The sequence below is a fragment of the Gavia stellata genome, chromosome 2, assembly GCF_030936135.1.
Source record: "Gavia stellata isolate bGavSte3 chromosome 2, bGavSte3.hap2, whole genome shotgun sequence".
NCBI classification, from domain to species: Eukaryota; Metazoa; Chordata; class Aves; order Gaviiformes; family Gaviidae; genus Gavia; species Gavia stellata.
The window spans coordinates 70,074,827-70,096,793 of record NC_082595.1 but is presented as its reverse complement, the minus strand read 5'-3'; the positions used below and the strand labels follow the sequence as shown (position 1 = coordinate 70,096,793).

At 36.2% G+C, this 21,967-nt stretch overlaps 1 protein-coding gene across 6 annotated transcripts in view; it reads right to left on the bottom strand.

Moving 5' to 3' along the window:
* Nucleotides 1-21,967, bottom strand: part of EPHA7 (EPH receptor A7) — a 165,920-nt gene that overhangs the window by 31,217 nt on the left and 112,736 nt on the right. For 4 of the 6 annotated variants that reach the window (XM_059829381.1, XM_059829347.1, XM_059829373.1 and 1 more), the window contains exons 6-9: nucleotides 10,303-10,427; nucleotides 6,745-6,913; nucleotides 923-1,031; nucleotides 174-229 (exon numbers count right to left, since the gene is read on the bottom strand). In XM_059829381.1, coding sequence (XP_059685364.1) covers nucleotides 174-229; nucleotides 923-1,031; nucleotides 6,745-6,913; nucleotides 10,303-10,427 — 459 coding nt within the window. Of the gene's footprint in view, nucleotides 1-173; nucleotides 230-922; nucleotides 1,034-6,731; nucleotides 6,914-10,302; nucleotides 10,428-21,967 lie in introns of all 6 variants that reach the window. The other 2 variants (XM_059829355.1, XM_059829361.1) reach the window with 1 other exon arrangement.

Sequence of the window (21,967 nt, the reverse complement as noted above, 5' to 3'; positions counted from 1 at the left end):
CTGCATTCTTTTTGTGTAGGTCACATTTTTACAATGTTTAACTTCCCACTTGCTATTTACACAGCATTTTTTAATTTCTTAGGGCTTTGGCTTTCATGGACTGTTGTTTTAGTATTGTCTACACATTGTAGTTGGGAATTTTTGAAAGGGGGAAAAAAAAGCAAAACACTTACAATGAAAGTAAAGTTCTTCATCCCCTTCTTGATCAGCTTTGCTATAGCCACAATGCCTGAAAAGAAAGACTCCAGTTTTACTGGTAAATAATGATTTACTTCCTCACATCGAAAGTCCTGACAACATCAGCTTTGCAGGCTGGGATTTTCAGGCACTGAGCACCTAACTGCTGTAGGCCCTTTGAAAGTTTCAACTCTAATTCTCTTGACAGCAGAGTTTTAAATAAATCATGAACAGTTGCAATCAAAAGGCTTTTGTATCAAATACCAGTTGGGACAGGTCCTAAAGAGAAAATTCTAGTTCTGGTGAAAAGCTTCCACGGATAAAACAGAGGATTAAAGAACTTGAAAGTAGAACACTGTTTTACATGAGGGTATTCTTAAACTTACTGCTGTGCCTCTTTTTCTTGAATGTAAAGTCATTTAAAGGCTGATCAGATAAAATGTCAGACTTCTCCACGTGAGAAAACTGAACAGAGAGAAGGACTTTGAGAAGTACAGGTAAAGAACCTGCTAGGGGTTCCTTTTACAGCACATTTACATAGGACAAAAAGAACATCTTGATTTAAGTGTGTCTTGCCAAAGTAAGAGGATGAACTGTATAACTGATAACAGGATTTAAATGAAAATTGTCCTTACTAAAAATTACTTCATTTCAGTTTTGAAAATTACTTTCCCAGATTAGACTGTGTCTCAGGAGTTCAAAAGAGTGGGGTCAGATGTGCTTATGCCTGTGCAAGGTGCAATACCTTCTCCCGATGATGAATCCAAACACCATGAAGACCAGAATGATGGTTCCTGCCACAGCAACCACAGCTATGATAATAACAGGATTCTGTTCACTGGAAACAGCCGTGGCTACAAATGGAGCACAAAGCAGAGATTAGTTTAAAATTATTCCCTACAAAGGAACTGCAAAAAATTAAGTCAACCACCATGAATTGCAGACTGTTAGTTTACCTTTGCCTGAAACGATTGCATTGATAAAGTTAGTCTAAAGAAGGGCCTCTGTTGGAAATGAATCCAAATGCTGGATGAGTTAATGATCATCTACAGGGAATAAAAAGGAGCTATGCTGGAATTGACTTGGACAAAGTGGTACAGCCATTAGCTGAAAGCCAGCACCAGCACCAGCCACTTCCACTCCCTCCTACTGCTGTGCTGCCTTCTGTTTTGCTCAGTGGTTGACTCCTTTCTAAAAGGAAAGACCTGGATATCCCTGTAAGAGGGTGCAGCAGGAGAATAATCCCTGAAGAGCTCTGCTTCTAGCCTCCCCTCTAAAAGTGGTTGATATGACTTTGACGGTACCCAAGGAAATAGTGTCTTAACTACAAGTAGAATGTTTGAGATGAAACACTATCTATTAACACAGATTTCCTAGTTAGCATATTTTTATCTCTTACTGCTATTAATAATTGTAAATTGCTATTATTACTTATCATTTGTTTCTGTTAGCAACAAAAAGGTGTTTCCACATATACAAAACAGAATTCTTCACGCTTCAGAGAATTTACATGGTAAAATATCCACACATTATTGCTCTTTTTATTCAGATATGCCAATGCTATTAACAAATGCAAATGTATGCATGTCACATTAATGTAAACTGATGATGTAAATACTTAGCTTGAGACACCTCAAGGTTTGTTAAATACATTGCTTGCCTGACATCTAATGAGTGTGGCCATATACTCAGTCACATTAAATGAGTACAGCTCTACTGAACTCTATGGAACTGTGCTGGTTTGTAAGAGTGAGGATCCAAGAGACTGAAAATAAAGGAGGAGACATCAGATAGTTATGCTGAACAAGGGACTGTGAAAGTGTGAGTCACCTGGTAGCAACAGAGATAAAAGAGAAAAAAAAAAAAAAGAAAACCCAACTGATAGCTGATTAAATAAATTGTGGATGGTATGTTAATATGGTTGACTGCAGTACTGGTAACTGAACAGGAATGCCTACATGAGGATATTACGAATTCCACAGAATCATGTTCCTGTTGCAGACTTCAGAGGTTCCCACAGAAACAAACCAACCACTCTTTTCTTTGGTCTGTCTTGGGAGAAGTGAGCCAATCAACACGATTTATTTGTCACTGACACTGACCTATACCAGCTGCTTCCCCCAAAAAAACCAAACCCCTTGTTATGCTACACCGATATAGAATAATCTGCACTGAGGGGAAATTCCACCCACCCCCCATCCCCCCAATTTTATTTCCTAAAAAACTTTGTAATTTTCCTATGTTCTACCTAATGCAGGTGAGGAAGACCTCATTATTCATATTGGTCTTTAACTTAAAAGAACAAATGTTTATCTTTGAGTAACTATAACTTTCTGAGATACCCAGGTCAATAGGATGCTACTGCAGGTCTGCATATATCCTACCTGCGGAACTTTTAGGATATCAGTGGTCACTATCTTGTGCAAGAGTGTAGGGGCATAAGTAATACAACTCAGTTCCTGTAACGTCATCAGGCCTTCAAAGCAGATGATCCCAAGCATGGGAATGTCAAATTTATGTCAAATACAGCATTTCCTAAAACTGTTGCCTCCTCTTTTTGAACTTCACTGTAAACCTCACTGGGAAGTCAAGAAGAGGCAGCATCCTGTCACAATGGCTAGAGTGCGATGCTGCATCCATCTAAACAGTTTGGAAAAATATTCAGCCCAGCCTGTCATCTAATCTAGCAGCCAAGTTGAGTGCATAGAGGTTGACATATGTGAGTGGGTTGCTCTGCATAACTGCCTCACAGATTTTGGGTACTGGCACATTCTGGAAGCAGGCTGAGGATGTTGTTTGGGCTCTGGAAAATGCAGGGTGCATGGTACGCTGGCCAACTGGTAACATAGGTGGAATGCAATGTGTGATGTATTTTAACATCTTCTAGAAAAAAAGAAAAAAAAGGTCTGATTGTGGGCATGATCCGGTATGAATTCAGTGACAGCAGTGTAAGACATCTGCCCCTGTTCAGGTACTCTGTGCTGCTTCTCCCTTCTGTGCGTCTCAGTCTGTTAGTGTGTGATTCAGAAACCAGCTTCTGGAAGGATCACTGAGGTCTGGCAGAAATAAAGATGCTAGATTGTCCTTAGAGGAATGATTTTGGGGTGCGTTCATGGCGTTCATGGTACAGTTGCCTGTGACTGGTGCTGCCACATGGTGACGAATGATGACCATCAGCAGGACAGGGTAGTCTGCCCTTACCTCTGCTTAAGCTGTGCTCAGACTCAGAGGGCGAGACAGGGACCCGGTACTTGGGCAATCAGCTACAGGTGATACCTAATCTGACGTTATGATATTTGCATATCCAAATGAATGAGGCAATACTTAATTTAAAGCAGTCAAAGCCACCTTTTAAGTACATGGTTGGAGGGATGGGGAATGGATGTCCAAACACCCTGGAAGATTTAAAAAAGGAGATCAGCTGTAAAAGTTGTGCTGTTCCTCCAGTAACATTTTCTCATGCGAACAACCTGAAATGTCTGATTTGCCAAAAAGAATTCCTGATGAAGTTCACAGTGAAAGCTTTAATGATAAATTGGATTAATGTAGGCCAAATATCACTTTCATAAATATTATTCTTTATGTCTTCTATAAAAATTTGTAGTAGTGTTATTTCAGACATTAGGAATAAATTTTATATCTGCATATTACTTCCACCTTTCTTGATTTAAACTGGTTCATGGCAAAAGGAAAAAGCAAAGTCTTCACGCCAGGTTGTGCTGAGTCTTTTAACAGTGAGAGCTGTAACAAGTGGCAAACCCCTTCAATTATAAAAAGCAGAGGATCATCTTTAGGTCCACTGGCTACACGTCATTCAACATAATTTTTAAATACTTCAGTGAATCAAAAGATAAAATTACCACTTAAGTGATATTCTATGGATTTATATTTTCTTCCTTGAGGGACTTGTGTCTCTAATAACCAGCAATGATTGCAACAAAAAAAATACAATTATTAAAGTACTTTGCTCTGTGGCAAACACAGTATAGAATAGAAATATCCTGCCTTATAAAGCATTTTTACTTCATAAATTTGAAAGTTTTACATAAATATGTATGCAATGCGTGTGCAAATACAGGTATAAAATACGCTTATTTTACATATCAGATAACTTTAATATAATGGACATAGTGCCTCAAATATTGAAAAGTGGCCATGCAATTTCTATCACAATTCAAAAACCAGAGCATAATACGAAAATCTACACAATCAACAGCACCAACCAAAAGGTGCCAACCAGTTGAACCGCCAGGAGAAATTCAGGTAGGCAACATGACTAGCTGACTGTGATGGTCACTGTATATATTCTTACATACATATTTATGTATATATAAGTATATATACTCTCACTATATATATTCTTATAATAGTTTGACATATTTAAAAACTGCATTCGGAAATCCACTCGAATAATGAGAAGCCAATGTCTCTTAACTGTCGCATAACACTGGTTTACTGCTCACCCGTACAGCACTTCACTTGAGGTATATTTCCTAAAAATGATCCAATAAAGGTCTTCCTTTAAAATGTTAACAAAAGCCTAATTTGATTAGCCTACAAGTTCTGATAAAACTATAAATAAAATATGAGAAACAAATATTTTTGTGTAAAGCAATTCTAGAATAATTTGATGAAATTTGCTATCTTTTTACCAACACTATAATTATTTCTGAAAACCATATATGGAAAATTGTGGATGCTTATCCTTGATGGGAATTATATTCTATAATGTCCTCTCAAGATAACAGAAAATATGCCACTTCTAAAATTTTCTGTGATGAGAAAAATCTGCTGTGCATCCTGGCCAAGTATGTCATTGGTTTATATGCAGTTTTTCATCACCTGAGTCAGAGAAAGGGTACATGAGCATGGTTTGTGATGCATTTATTCTAGGATTTCCTAATCTTCCATATGTTGACCAAATTCCAGTCAAGACTACTTGCCTCTGAAATTATCTTTGTTAATCTTAGTGGCTACCAGTATGCTTACATTCAGTATCTAAAAAATACTCGGGTAATTAAGGAAATGTTGGGTAAATATTTTGGTCAACTAATTTTAAACCACTATGGACAATAAACTAGCTAATTAGCAGAAACTTATGACAGATTATGACAGACTTCTAATTTCTTTTCCAGAAATCTACTCAAAGTAAGAAATTACTTCTGGCTGTACCTCAGGTTCCCATTCCGCAAATTGGGGATCCTGCTACTGACTCTTTCTAAAACAGAACTTGACGGATGGAAAGCATGCTATCAGACACAGAGCTAATAATACTAGTAATAACAGTTTATTGCTGCTATTATGATAATTACTATTTCAATTATGTCTGTTAGATATGTGGTGTCATTCATTATTGATAGCTTTCGTATTCTGTGTGGAACCAAGGTGGAACCAGGACCTAACTACTGTGCTTTAAGAATACCCACAAATTGTTCAGGCGACACCTGGCTGCAATTAATAAGATCCAACAGTGCGTGTCTGCACCTTAGATATGCTGGATAAAGTGCAGAAAGCAGAGTTGGCATCCCTACCTTTTGAACCTCTAGGCTATATATTCTTAGCTCCAAATCCAGCTGACCTGCTGTCAGGCAGGTGAACCTGAAGCAAATGACCCAAAACAGAGTAACCAAATTTGGGAGACAGAGTGGTGAAGCAGCCAGGGACGAAGGCAGTTCCCGTGAATGGGCTCACGGCTGCCAGGTCTCAGTGATGGAAGAGTTTCTTTCTGAAGACCCAAAATGTGGAAGATTTTCTCTAAGAATGCATACACTTATCTACATTGGTGAGGAAAAAAGGTATCAGTGTGATTTTTAGACAAATAAGGGCACAAGATTTGTTTCAGCATCAAGGAAAGCAAGCTCTCCCAAAATGCTATCCCTCTGCTGAGATATCACAGACAGATTCTCCGGTGTACTGTACAGAGACAGTTTGTACTTCAGCTTCGTACTTTCCACTGTGAGGGGTTTTGAGAGGTGTTTTTTTCTTTACACAGCTTACAACTAATTACACGAGCCTTAAAGAAACCTAGTATCTTTGACACCTCTGTTTCTTTACTAAACCAAGTTGAAACTAGCCAATGAACTCAAAAGACACTAAGGATGGACATACACACAGATACACACATAAACAAAACTATAAAGGTATTTTTCAGGAAATGAAACAGGGAAAAAATGAACTGGAGAAGCCTCTGCGGGCTGAAATCTCCTCTTCCCTTCTCTCCCCAGTTACAAAAGAATCTAGTAGGGTTATTTGCCACTACTCACTTTTCTTGCAGGGGGGAAAGAGGTGTGTATTTGAATGAAAAAAACAAATTTCTTTGTGTTAGAAGGACATCAGAAGAGAAGAACCTGCTATGTTACAAATCTGGCTAATTATAAGAGTAATTTGTAATTCTATGGTAAAACAAAAAATGGAAGCTCATCCTTCAAAATGCAATGCCAAAAATCCACCTTCACATAGAATTTCATTCTTTCTAGTTTTAATAATATTGCCTATGACTCTTTCCTTTCGTGCTTTACTTACTACTTCTACTGAAAGTGTTAATTTCCTAGAGATCAAATTGTTTACCTGTGGCTTCTTCTAGTGTGGCAACATCCAGTCTGGGGCTGTAATTTCCATAACCAGCAGCAGTAAAAGCACGAATCTGGAAAACATACACTGTTCCTGGCTTTAGGTTATTAATAGAAGCTGAAGTGGACTTGGTTTTCACTGTTGAATAGGTCCTCTCCCTTTGATCCTGGAAACAATAAGACAAAAGATTAAATGACATTTACAGGTCAGATTTAACTGTGGTTGCACATCAGCAACTGACAGCCAGCCTGGGTAGTTTATTTCAATTTGTTGAATGCTTTTTTTGTCAATATAAACAATAAAGCATACTCTGTGGAGTATTACAAAACACTGTCAATGCAATGAGGAGCTCTAAGTGTAACATAAAATTCAAATGGGATGTTCATGTTGTTACTCATAAAACATCCAGACACAAAATGATTGCTTCTTTGGCTCCAGTTACATTTTGTGAAATTTTGATGAGAAAATAGCTTGACTGCAGCTTTCCAGGGGGATCTGTGGGGTCTAAACAGTTTAAGGACAGGAAAATTGGTTTTTTCATGGTCAGAACGTCTTCCTTTGTTACCTTCCAACACTTATAAAAAATACAGTACTGCCAATGTATAACTGGCTGGATTTTGCACCAAATTCTGAGGTCCTTAACTCAGTTTTCACTTACTTATTTTTTTTCCTCTGGCTTTTAGTCTTTTCTCAGGTTTTGACTCTATGGCATCAAGAAGAACCCAGGGAAAGAAGCTCAGTATGACACCCCCTAAATTTGAATCTGTAAGATTACAAACCCTATGAGTAATAACTCACTTTCAGATACTACAAAAGCTGTATCACAGATCATTACAGTATTCAAAATCTCTACTTATTCATCACATTTACTGATCCAGATTATCTTTCAGCATAGATATGTGCAGCCCTGTTGATTTTCGGTGGCAGAGGCAACCCTGATTTGAAGGGCAGAAGAGATGAATTAACCAACCATCTGAATGCACCACATGACCAGAGAAGCATAAGCTGTACGTGCTAATGAGATGGATACAGAGAGAAGGAATAAATCTGTAACTCATTTCAATAGCACTTCGCCAGCTAAAAATGATGGAGAACCTTCCCCTTCACAGTCAGTAAAGCAGCAAAGGCTTTTGCTGAAATACAGGGTTAAATACAACACATATGATTTCTTTTCTGAGATTCAGTAATGGCTTCTCCTGGGTCTTGCCCAGTCTGTCATTTGAGCAAGGCTGCCAGCTCAGCTGGTAACAATTTTTCATATCTTCTCCAAGAGGGTTTAAATCATCTGTAAGTGAGGACCATGGTGGAATGTATGTCGGTATGTGAGAAAGAACAGGAATGCTTGAGAGGTGAGAAACAAGTGTAAAGAAACCGTGAACAGTCAGGTTTGGGACTGTAAGCCACAGTGGACTTTCAGAGTTTGGGTTTTGATGCATAAATGCGGCTTGAGTTGCCAACAGTTCTTGCATTCAAAATAAATAATAAAGAAATAAAAATAACCTGCGCTAGAAATCTCACAGGACGGTCTTACTTGGGAGATTTCAGGCAGTTTCCGTTCCAGTCCTAGCCAGGAGTGAGAGGTGAAAAAAACGCTTATCAGAATATTTCACAACCACAAAAACGTTTGATTTAATTTGGCTCTAAAAGGAGCTGAAAATTCAGATCTGGAACAAAACTTAAACTGCCTCTCTCGTTCTGAGCAAGAAGCTTATGAAGTACTTTTCAAGCTGAACTGAATTATTTTGGAAGGAAGGCAAGCATTTAAGTATTTGTGTTAAAATTGTCTCACTGAATTAAAGGTATATAGTTCAGTTTATCTGTGACTGTTCGTAGGATGAGCTTACTCTCTTTTATTAATTTCATTGCAGTAAGTATAATGCTGGTAGGTTTCCTTCCATTACAAAAGAAGTTTAACACTAATTCTTGTCTTTGCAAACATAGGTAACTGGCAATGAAATTCTGCTGCTTAAAATAATATGAATGTATAGGGAAAATAATGAAAGCTACATTCTAAAAGTTATAATGTTACGAAAAGTCGCGTAACTTGTGCATTTTTCTGTCATCTTCCACTACCTATTTAAATTATTTATTTCATTTTAACAGATTAGAAACTACCCTGCGTATAAAAAGAAGCAAGTTTTTTGGTTTGTAGTTTGGGTTTTTGAGGTTTTTTTTTTTTGTGTAGAGAACAGTTTTGCCTTTGGTAAATATGTAAACTTTTTTTTTAAATGTATGGACTTTATTGGTGTGTGTGTGCACAAACACATGCTTGAGGAAGAAAAATTAGCTGTTATAATTAGTAAAACTCCTCTAAAAAATTGTTTAGCTATCTGTATATACCTGGTAAATTTTATTATGAGTCATTAAAGTGAACAACTTGAACTGGGAGTTTGCATCAACAAATAAACATTTTATTCCCTTCCCGATTCATATAAAGATCTTTTGATAAGTGTATTTGTGTAATTCAGTACTGAAAATTAGATGCGACACTTGATGTTAGATACAATCTGGTCTGAATTTACCTAATTCTATGTTACCGAGTACGCTGACATGCTCTTTTTGATAGAGAGGTACTATTACCTTGTTTGCAGAGACAAAATGTCTTCACAAGTGATCACAAAGGAGCTCCTTTGTTCATTTCTTTGCATTTTAATTATTTCTTTTTTCTCCCAGAATGTTTTATAAAAATTAGGAATATGTTACATGCTGCAGTAAATTTCCCAAGGAATCTGGAGGAGCCACACTTAGTCTGGGTCTCATGACAAACATGTAGCTGCACAATCTGCCTTCACTCTGCTTTCATCCAGCTTACGGTTGCATGTGGCCCTACTTACATGCTTGTCAGAATTTTTGTATTCTGGAGTACTTCAAAGTTACCATGAATGAAGACACACTGAAACGAATGGCAAAACTCCGACTGACATCAATAAGATTGCAATTTCACTCTACCAGAAACAGAGGTCACTTCATCTACTATTGAAAAGCAGCCCTCCATTCATTATTGTGTTGAGAGAACAAGTGAAAAATAAATCTCACAATGCTGGGACTTTTTAAAAGGACAAATAAGGAATATTTATCAGCTGAAACTGTAGCAAGTGTTTTGGAAGTTTTCAGACATCAAGTTGAAGTGGACCACCTAATAAGGAAATACCAAATGCAGTCAAGAGTTGTATTTGTTATATCATCTCAAGACTGGAATTACAGTGACACAGAAGGAAATGAAACAAGCTTTATACACAATGCAGAAGAGACAAGATAATGACAAATATAATGGTAAAATATCCAAGTCCAACTTAACAAAAAAAAGAAAGGGGGGGGGAGGCAGATTTCAAGTAGATATTTCATTTTTAGGATACCAAAATACAATATATGGGACATATGATAGCAATAATAATTGCAGGGATTTGCTAGTTATTAAAAATGAGCAAAATCACTGCAACTTTGAAGAGACAGGATAGTTGATAGCTGATGGCTTTAACATTGTTCCATAACACAGCAAGCCAACACAAAGCAAACAGCACATTGTTGTACATTACAGATAATCTTAGCACTTACTTTCTCATAATACTTGATTTCATATTCAGTAATGACTCCATTGGGATGTTCTGGTTCCTGCCAGGAAAGCTCCACGCTCCTCTGCAGCACTCTCTCTTTCATTACTCCACTAACTTGCGAGGGAGCTGTTTGGACAAGATGTGTCAATAAATAAAAAGCAAATTTGTTGGATGCCTGAAATCAAATGTCATTACTGATGCACCCCATGCTGAGCCACTTTCATTAAGGTAAAAGAAAGCACCTTTTCATAGCTCACAATTCAAAGCTAATGAATATTCAAGCAGGACCCTATTACCCTTCCTAAACTTGGAAATCAAATTAAAGTGCAAACAGCAAAAAGTGGCTCTGTTCAAGATAGTGCAAAACTGAGATTGATGGGATAGGAATAAAAATTAAGCAAATTAATTCTGATTAAGATAGCAAGGTAGATTTTTAGATTGATGTTCAGTAAATTAAGAGTCTAAATATTTATTGCATATGTTTCTGAAATGTGCATAAAAAGAAAAATAATGTTTTAGAAATAAAATCACATTTTAGGCTGATTTCATATAACTGATTCCAATTCTGCTTAAAAAACAATCTGTTACTCTCCGGTTACGGCATGACTTGGCGATGAAAACAACTTTGTTAAGAGACTAAACCCCCTCTTTTTCATTAGTGCAAACCTTTCCAGGACATTCTCTCTTTAGAGATGAAGTTTCCATATTTGGTCTTGGCATTTTTTGAAAGTGTGAGACAATTTAAGAAGTAGATCTTGTGAATAAAGGGGACACTGCCTTCCTCCACTTCACTCTACAGAGACATACATACATGCACACTTGCACACATGCACACATACACACAGTTTCCTAATAAACATCATCCACAAACAAGCACCTTTTGAAATTAAAAAACCCCAACAATGTACAAGCATTATAGAGCCATTGACTGTCATTTAAAAATGTTTACGAAATAATGTAATAAAATGTGAGAGACTGAAAAAGTAACTTGCTTTTTCAGCTTATCTCATGTTTATCAAAAAAGAAAGATGGCAGATTTTCTTCTGACGCGCAGTTCCAAAGGAAGCCCAACATCACACTTTTCCTCAAACATACATACTGCCTATATGAATGTAGCACAGAAGTCCTGTAAAACCATAGTTCTTTAAAAAACAACTATGGCACTGGAACCGTGCAGAACTTGATCTTGTTCTCTTTCAATTCAATGGAAATAATTCAAGGGTGTAACACTGCTCATGCAAAAGATAGGTAAAGAGAGGACCTGATTCTCGGGCCCCTGCAGTTAAAAGCAAAATAACATTTATGTGTACAGGAACTTGGTCATATTCGGAAAGCAGATTCAGACACAGGAGAGAAAATGAAAATTAGAGATAAATTTATTTATATCTTTTTTAAGTATAGAATCTAGTACTGATTCTATACTTGAACGTTTGTTTGAACAAAAATTCTGAACATTTTAAATCTTTGTCTAAGTAAAAAACAAGAACAATTTTATTTCAGAACTGTATATAAAGCTTTCACTCTGTAAAATTATGTACAGATTTCAGATAAACAGGATTCTTAACCCATGCAACAAAAAGGTGAACATCACTTCTTCTTTTACCATTCAGCTTAAGACTAATTAGAATAACTCCCATTCTAATATTCTTTAGCACACACACTTTTCTCTATTTGAGTTAAAGACCATAGAAATAAAACATCTAGAATGCACACTCCTGTAGCATTAAGGATGAAAATATAACGATAAAGTAAAAATATCTACAGCCCAATCAAGACAATAATCTTCTAAAAAACTTAACATTTGGTTGTTAAACTTCTTATTTTAATTGTGAAGTTTTTAGCCTTTTTATTATAACATGTATATTCATGTAGGTTTTTAAATTAAATTTATTTACATTTCATTAGAGGCTCCAGGAGTCCATGAAAATTAAGGATTGAAGCCATGCATGATAATTTTCATTATGAACTATTATGTTGTATATAATAAATATAATCAAAGTTGAAGACCCCTTAATGTAGGCTGCCTAACTGATAAAATCATAAAATTGTATCATGCAAACACCATGGGTTGATACACTATTCCAAAGCCAGGATTGCTCTCTTTCACCCTTCTTGCACTCTCTTTCTAAAAGCTTAGAGTATTTTCACTCTCTAATTAGTGGAATATATTCTTTTTTGTAGCTAAGGGTCTGGAATGCAGCAAACTAATTTTGTCTGTCTAGTTTTCTTTGCCGTGATTAACTAGTTGTCTTCTTTGTCTAAATGAGTACCACAGCATCCTGGCTGAATTTCAGAGAGGCCATTATGTTTCATGTATAATGTTCTGTTTCATCCAGATAAATGCTTTCAAATTACTCATTTTACATTTTTAGATGTCCAAAATTGTTAATGTTCATAACTATCATGAAACAATTTTATATTACCTAGGTCACTGGAATTTGCTCTCAGCATTTGCTGCCTTTTGTTTTAGCTTATCAAATTTTTTCATTCCATTGGTCATAGCACTCTTTTTTTTTAAGCAGTGAAGCAAAATGAACTCGTTTCCTCTAGTATTAGTTAACTCTGCATATGTGGGGAAGGAACAGCAAGGCAGAGAAGGAGGAACAGAGGACAGAGAAGATTTTAATCAGGGAAATGAAGTATGCTATGTGAGATTCCTACTTATTCTCTGTACAAAGTACACCACAAACAGGCATATTCCATTCTTAAGGAATTTCCATTCAAAACAAAATCTCAGTGATTTATCAACATTGCAAGACAGCATTCTAAACCCTTAAATAAATGCACTCTTAAATATATTTCCTGTCAATTAATATTCTTTTCATTCAAGAATGGTCAGATTAAAAGCTGGTTTTGGTTTGGGTGGGGTTTTTTTGTTGTGTTCTGGCTTTTTTTTTCCCCTAACTGAAAACATTGTGTTACTTTTCATTGGTAGAAGAACCACATGAGGAAGAAGAGAAAGTCCAGCCCTGCAGAGTGTATATGTTGGTAGCTCTGAAGACACTTATGCTGTATATAATTCCATATCACATGATATTTCTAAAATACAGTATGTTACCTAAGCTTATTTTGTGTCCCCACATTTGTCGGGGGAAGAACGGCAACATCAAAATCAGTTGAAGCCAGAGTATCCTCCTCTGGCAAGGTACACCAGTCTGTTGTTACTGCAAGGAAATCTCTGTAAACTAGAGCAACCACATAAGCCAACCTATCAGTGTGAGAGGCTAGATGTATATGCTATCTTTATCCTGCCTTTTGGGTTGCATTTTTTGATCTGTGTTTAATGAGAGTGTACACGTCAGAAGCATTTTGTTCTTTATTGTAGTATAATCATTTCCTCTGTATTCTCTCTGTGCCTTTCTTACAAAGTGTTTTGCATTCATGTTTTATTTGTTCTAGCTTCCTGACACTTCCTTTTAAACCTTTAGCCTGCTTCTCATTGCCTATCCATGTTAATTAATTAATGACCTATTTATGGTTTTGAAACAGCTATGTTTGAGCAAGCTTGAAAAATGACTTAAAGCATACAATTCATCCCTAAATACAAGATAAAGTACAGTATTAAATCACACAGAAAAAGGTAACTATAAAAACAGAATTAAAAATATCATTTTTGTTCCCATTGCTAGCTAATCCATAATAACAACAACAACAACAACAACAATATAGTAATAATAATAAACCACTGTTTGAGGTATTTTTTTCTTTTAGTAAGCTAGTTCTTGCTACTGCATCTATAATAAAGTTGTTCGTGATGAAGACACTTCTTACAGCATTTCTAGATAACTAAGTACCCACAGTCCTGAATGACTTGAGCATGCATAATCCCTACTGTATCACTTCAGGTTACAAAGAAGCATCACTTGTCAGAATCATTATTTCCATAATATATTACACTGGGGGATACAGACTGTTCAAAACACCATTTGCTATCAACTTTCTTTCTGATATACCTCATCTCTTCTTTTTCTCCTTCCTGCTGACACAACATCCTATGCATCAAACACACACAGCCTCTCAGGGCTAACAGGCAGATGTACCTACACATGCTGCATAAGAAAGCACTTTGAGAATGACAGGCCCTCAGCACACTCATTCACCTTTTTTAAATGCTTCAAATATACCATTCAGCAAAAGGAAAAATTGATTTTTCACCAGGTTTCAACATCACAGCCACAGAGAAATATAACTCTGCTGGGCTTTACTGATAAAGCCTTCAAGTTATATAGATTTCAAGCTGGTCATCATTTTCAGATCAAGTTATAGAAAAAGTTGAAACTGAGGTGTCAAAAAGAGCAGGATATTCCAAGGAAACATTCTGTTCCAGAGAGAATATTGCATCTGGTAGACTGATGTGTTACATCCATACTGCTAAGCCAAGCACATAGTATATTATTAATATGTGAAAATATTTAGGTATAGAAAACTGTGGTGATTATTTTGGAAGCCATTGCTTTTAGTCCAGAGTCCTCTGAAAATGTTATAATATTGCTCATGCCTTTAAATTCTATCCTTAGCTATTCCTGGTTCTCATGCCTAACATTTCCCTTGATCCACAGTACTTTCTAAAAGAGAAAGACATGCAAAATTAAATCTTTTGCACACTGTATCAGAAAAAAACTCTGAAAAAGTACAAAATACTAAAACAAAACAGTAAAAATTGAAAAACGAAAACATGTGAAGCTGGACTTTCACATATAAGAAAAACTAGGCATAATGGACCAACTGCTAGCACAAAACCAACTGTAACACCTTTTTATTGAAAAAAGATAACTCAGCAGAAGAAACATACCTAGCTATTTCTCTGAGATTTCTTAGAGTCCTGCATCTTGAATGTGTCTCAATTCCATCAACAGCATCAATCATGGAGACTTTTAATTTGATACTTTCAAAAAAGTCTCTCTAGAAGCAGCATTCTGGGTGTTTAGTAGTTCATGTGTATAAAACAAACTATTAAAACCCCGCAGAAATAAGGGTTTCAATCCTGCAGTCCCACTTCATGCAGGAAGTTTCGCAAATGAACATGAATAAATGCTCCCAGTGCAGTACAAAACCCTGTATTAATAAATGCTACCAAATCTATGTTTGCAACTCCAGTTTCGTCATTTGTTATACAAAGGAATGAATGGGTTATCAGCCTTCCTTAACCATTTTTTTTATATTTCTTTATCTTATAATAGCAATAATGTGCATAAGACAATCTGAGCTTCGTCTTGTACTTGCTGAAATCAACAGTAACACAGTCACTTTCATAACACACGACCTTTACAACAGTTCCCAAAGGACAAAAACTCTTGGCTTTTGGCCTCTCCTTTTCATATCGTGAAGATATGCAGCAATCATTCAAAGCCACCGGCTTTTCATACGCCAGCGAAGAGATCAAGTTTTACATCCCTGTAAAACTGTATGTTAGGGCCCAACGTAAGTTTTACATTACATGAAGCATTAACACTGTTTTTCTGCAACAGTGTTCTATAGCAGTTGGGGGGTGTTTTGAGTATTCAGCCTGAAGGGGACATTGCTAACAGATGCAAACCATGGAAAAAGAGAGATATTGGCATCCCAATGGTTATAACCTACTCCCTTATTTCTTCTTAAAATGCCTTTGCTGTCTCCTTTCTTGGCAGAAATCTTTAGATAACAGAGTTGCTTTGACTATACATCTATTTTAAGTAAGACTGGAATCTGGCATCTTACCAACAACAAATGCAAAATGAACCCATGTATATATATATATATGAAAATAGTAGCAGAAAATTATACTGTTGTTAGCTCTTAAATGGTTGTTCAGGATGAGAATACAAAACTCCCTATACCCTATTAACAATCCTGTACCGACATTACCCAAAGGGCACCCTTCTGCACTGGCTTGCGTACTAATTTGCTCCCAAGAGAAAGCGTGTAAATGAAATCATAATCTGGCCTCCCACCATGCTCTGGTTTGCTCTGAAGGGAAACTTAGGCATCAGAATTGCCAAAATTACTAAATAAGAGTGGTAGACAAACAGATTACACACTCTGAGGATCTGCAGCTACCGCACTCAGGGGCCTGGGGTCAGCATATGGAACCACACTGTTTTTATGCTGGTCTGAAGCAGTATGCCTCAGGATACATGCCCTCACTCTCTTCTAAGGAGCTGTCTGATGTATATAGATGTCACTTGAAACAAAACTTTGACAAGGGTTTGCAGGTACTGAGCAAATTTTAAGACTTTACAGTGTAGATATTTCCCTTATTTGTTTATTCTGTTTCCTATAAAGATACAAAGGCTTTGTGTGGAAAAAATAATATATATTAAAAGTTATATATATATAAAAATATATTGTATATACATAAATTGTTTATTGTAAGTATTATAATATTAAAATTATTAAAAATTTCAGAGCACCATTACATGGCAGTGCTACGCAAGCCATGACAGAGATCTGCCACAGCTTGTCCTTTGAATGCTTGGAAAAAAATGACTATATTTCTCTTCATGTTTACACTAATATGTATTATAATTTTCATGCTATTTTGTATGACAGTTCATGCAAAAAGATAACAGAAAAGAATATGATAGCTCTTAAACTGAACATCATTAAACGGATAGATGGAAATTCATAAGATTTTCTTTTTTGTTACAGTTTATTTCTCTCCCCTCAGTTAAGTCTCCACATGACAAAGCAGCCCATGATAAAAGGTTATTGAGTACCACTGTATTATGCCATTAGTACCCATTGCTTTGGATCGATGACAGAGAAATTCCCCACTGTGTTTACAAGCTGCAGCATTCAAAAAGAGACCCAAATAAATCAGATATTTTACACTAACAATATCCTACAGAGAAGCCATTTTAACTTCCTCTATGACACACTTTACTTTCTGGCTCATAAATACAACACAGTGTGCTTACAATGCTCCGTAAGCCATGAGCAGAGGCACACACAGCTCTCTGGGCCACTTGGGGATATCCTGAGTACATGGTAACAGGCAATGTAGTCAAGTAATACTTGACTGCATTACTCCATTACATTTTTTGCCATTGCTTTTGCAGTTGAGAAACTCTCAAATTACCTGCTGATCTACAGAGAGGAAAAGAAGCAGTAGTTACCTGAATACTTTTGCAAATCAATTAATAAATGTAAGTCAAAAAATGAGGAAAAACAATAAATAGCTTCTGATGTCCCCTAAAATTATTAGCAAAGTTCTAAGAAAGCTTACGCTCAAATAACATTCTTACCAAATATCTAGTGATTTACTAGCTGTCCATATCTTTTATATGTCTGATGCATTTGAAATAGTTAATGGTTTGGTAATTCCTTCATTAAACTCAAAACTCACCAGCTGGATCAGTTTTAACATGCTGTCTACTCTGGCAAAATTCTGGGGAGGGTAACCAGTAAAAAGAAAGCAAAAGAACTTACCAGAAAGAAATGAAACAGTTTAGAAAGATCAGGGCTGACAGTTTGTCTATCATCTTTTGGGTTTTTTTCTGGTCAGAGTCTATGTCTAGAGCAATTCTATGATCTCCCCTGTTTCTCCTGCCTGACACTTGGTACAAATATTATTGTCATGTCTGTATCCCATCTCTCCCAAAACTGCCGACTTGGGCATCAATCAGTGCTGAACGGATGCTGAGTTGCGTAACAAGTGACAACATTGACTCCCAAGGTATCCACAACTCTTGCTTTGTGAATAAGTTTTGACATGTTAGGCACAAACCCGATTCTTACAAATGTGTTAAGAGTAACAAACCAGCCTTACAAATAACAGAGAGGGGCTTTTGTTCTCCTGAAGCATTTGTTTTCCTTTGCAGAAGAAATATTTCTATGTTAATTAGATTTTTCTTTTGTCCTGCCTTCTTTTGCGATTCGTCTTTCATAAGTCTTTTTTTTTTAGCAGAAACATCTGCCACCAGCCTTGCAGTAAATCCTTAGCACGCAGGTATTATTCTTCATTAAAGAAAACAAAACACCACAAAACTCCCAAAGATGAGGATACTCTTTTCCCTGGTGGGCTACTCAGACACATTATGTTCTCCTTCTGTCTCCAGTCATCTCTGCTGGCAAGTGTCAATTACAGACACAGGTTTTGGGGAATGGAAGGATAAAGCACGATTTACAAATATTTTCCTCTGGAAGCAGACAGGTGTAATCACTGAGACTGTTTGCTGTAATTGAATTTCATGCTGTCATCTATTCAGGCACAAAAAGATGTCAGCTTCAAGGATGCTACTCATGGGAAAAAAAAAAACATAAAAACCCTTAACACATTCTCATTGCTACTGTACAGCTAATATTGCCACCCTAGTTTGACTTGTGTAAAAGTAAAAGTTGTTTTTGCCGGAGGATATGAGGTGATTAGAACTGTGGCTTTGGAGGCCTATGAACTAGTACGATTATGTTTATGTAGCGTAGGACGTCCAAGAGACAATTGAATGAATTCCAGCCCCATAACAAAGCATTTTGTTTCAGACATATCCAACAAAAATGCGGAAACAAAGTGCCATGCCAAAAAAAATAAAAACAATTGATCAAATATTAACAGAAAAGCATATAAATATTCTATAAAGATGTCAGCACAAAACAATAATTATCACTGTGCCAGAGGTTTGATCAAACTGATGCTTTCAAAGACATAATTGTTCAGTGGGGAAAAAATATTACTCTACTAACATTCCTAAAATGTGTACAACTTCTGTTCCAGGCTTCCAAATTCCTGTGAAATGCATTATAATGGCACTGCTAACGACAGGCATATTTCTGAAAGCAGCATGGGCGGTGTTCCCAGGGAATGCAGGAAGAATTCCTTGCAAAAATGGCTTGCCCTTTTTTTTTTTTTCCATGTTATGAGCCTGTACTTCTTCTTCCAAAGAGCATTAAACCTCTAGAATTTAAGGAGTTAGATAAATATCCATCTGGGAATCTCTGCTACAGTGAAAAATATCAGAAATAACAAGCCTGAAGTTAGTGACTATGCACAGTCATATCCATGTGAGGAAGGTCAGGCACACCAGTCAGCCTATGACTCCCTCGGTCAGGGGTTGTGGGAGAAGTAGTTTCACTGACCAGAATGAGGTCACTGCTGTGGAGAACTGCCACTGACATAAATACAGTATTCAAAATTTCCTTTAAAGTATAAAAATTCATGTACATTCCAATAAGTGGAAAAAATCAATTTGATACAATGTTGATTGTCCCAAATGAAATAATTTTGGGAGTATGCATAGGCTGTTAAAAAAATACTGTCATGCAAAAGCAGAAGGAAAAGCCATTATCTTAGGGGAAACATACTTTGTGAAGTGAAGCTAGTTGATTGATTTGAATATACAACATAAATTAGCACCTGCCTTTTAAACAGCAATAATTACTTTAGAGATAATGCACATATTTACCTAATAATAAAATACACATAATTTGTAGAAAATGTCTTCAGTTTGTGTATATTTTCTCTTTTTTGCAACCAATACTATTAAAACTTGTAACAGGAATAACACATTTCTAGGACTTATGCAACTATATATGATAAATTGGCATGATTTTTAAAAAATGTATCCTTACCATCTATTACACAAACAGTAAAGTCTAAACATAATTTCCAAAAGACCTTAAATATTTTTGACTTTGTAGACATGGAGTAGACATTCTTGACTTGAGTAGACATTGGTTCTTAAATCTCCTTATTTCTTAAAATAACCTGAGATTTGGGGGGAAGTTTTTGTTATTTGAGAACATGCTATGGTTCAATGTTTCTCCAGTGCCTGCTCAACAGAAAAACTTGCACAAAGACTTGTCTGATGCAGAAACATATTAAACTGGAAAGACATCAATCATTTAATGGAAGAATTTAGTATGTGGTTTTAAAAGGTGTACAGAATCATCATCTTTTTACAGATTTTCTAGTGGCTTCAATTCCCTGAATGTTATCAGGCTCTAAGGAAAACCCAAGTTCTATATCCAAAGGTTAACTTCTTGGAGATTCAGATTACGAAAATGTCAATTGCACAAATTATAAACCCATTTAGTTTTCTGATTAGTTCCACTTTTAGCATAGCATTTAGGGCTCAATTCTGACCTCTCATCAGTTATATTTTAGTTTAGCTGCATTGATTTTATCTAAGTTATCCTTGCTTTATACCAATGGAAATAAGATCAGAATCAGGTCCTAAGGGTAAAGTAATTAAAAATGTAATTACCACAACTGATCATGCAACGTAGCTACATCATTAATTAGTTACAATTTAAAAAAAAAAAAAAATCTTTGCCAGTTTCACAGAGATAGGTTTTTACTCTTTTATTTCAGAACTAGTGCTGGATGGGATCCAGACAATCTAACTTAGGCACCTGGGTGCACCTACACTTTAGGCGACTACAGCTCTCCTAAATTAAGTGCTTAAGTTCCCCCAAATCGCTTTGCTCCCTGTGACAGAGAGGTAAGTGCATTGGAAAGATCCAGAAGAGATCCCGCCTGTTTAAACTGAGACCCATAAATTTGAACACATCTTCATTATAAGGCCTTTGAAAAACTTTTCCACTGACTACATAGTGAATTTAGGCACTGATTTTAGGAGAAACAGATGAGCTGGTACACCAAATAAACCTGACATGTAACATTTAGATACTTATTAGGTGCTGTAGACCTAGATCTTCCTCATACACTGCCTAGAATTTCTTCCTATCTCCTAAATTTTCCTTCTGAATTTAAGGAGGTGTATTCCTTGATCCTTAAAGTACCTTAAGTTAATTAGTCTAGAGTCTGCTCTGATTTACCTCTCATGCAAATCTTGTAGGATAGTATAAGTCTAATTCTTGATGAGCTTAGAGGTATTTTAGCATGCTGCTAGCTAAATACTGTAACTACTTACATAACTCCAACTTCATAATTACAGGGAGTCAATTAAATCTGAAAATATTCCTAAGTAGAATTGAAGTGTGAACTAACATTTTTAATAGGAAAAAACCCCTCACAAAACAACAAAACCAGAACAACAGCTTCTGGGTCTGATTCTCTTTCAGTTTTTAATGGTGTGCATAAATAGTGACTGCACTGACTCCTCTCATCTTGGATGTTGAACTTCAATCAATATCCAGGATGAAGGAGATGAAAATGGAGCTCTTTGCAGTTACAGAAAACCATGCAACTTTTAGTCAGAAAGGTCAAACAAAAGATACAAAACTGGTTCTGTCTTATTGCAGAATTACTCAATGTATTGGAAGAATAAGGAAAATCACATAAGCATCCTTGAATAGTATATTATGGTTCTATTTATCCTAAATAATAAATTTTAGATCTGATTCTCCATTTCCTCACTCATAGTGAAGGTATTGGGAAAGCACAGGGTTGGTCTCTCAGACTGCATGCAACATATGCCGTCCTCTTACATAAAAGTACGGAAAAATGGTGTCCACATCTTAAGAGTCCTTCCAGGTTGTAAAGAATACAGCAAAAAGATAGTAAAACTGGAATGTCACAGAAGAAATTAAACTCGAGTCTTAACAAGAGCAATATCCTGTGTTTTAAATAAAATTACTGTTTTCCTACACAGGCTGTGTGGACCATTTTTCAATTACTATTTTTCTATGAGAGGCTCCAAGTCTACAGTAGAAATTATTGCTACCTACATGCATATATAGCACAAAAGTTGTATTCACCACCAACATCAAAAGACTTAAATTTAGTGATT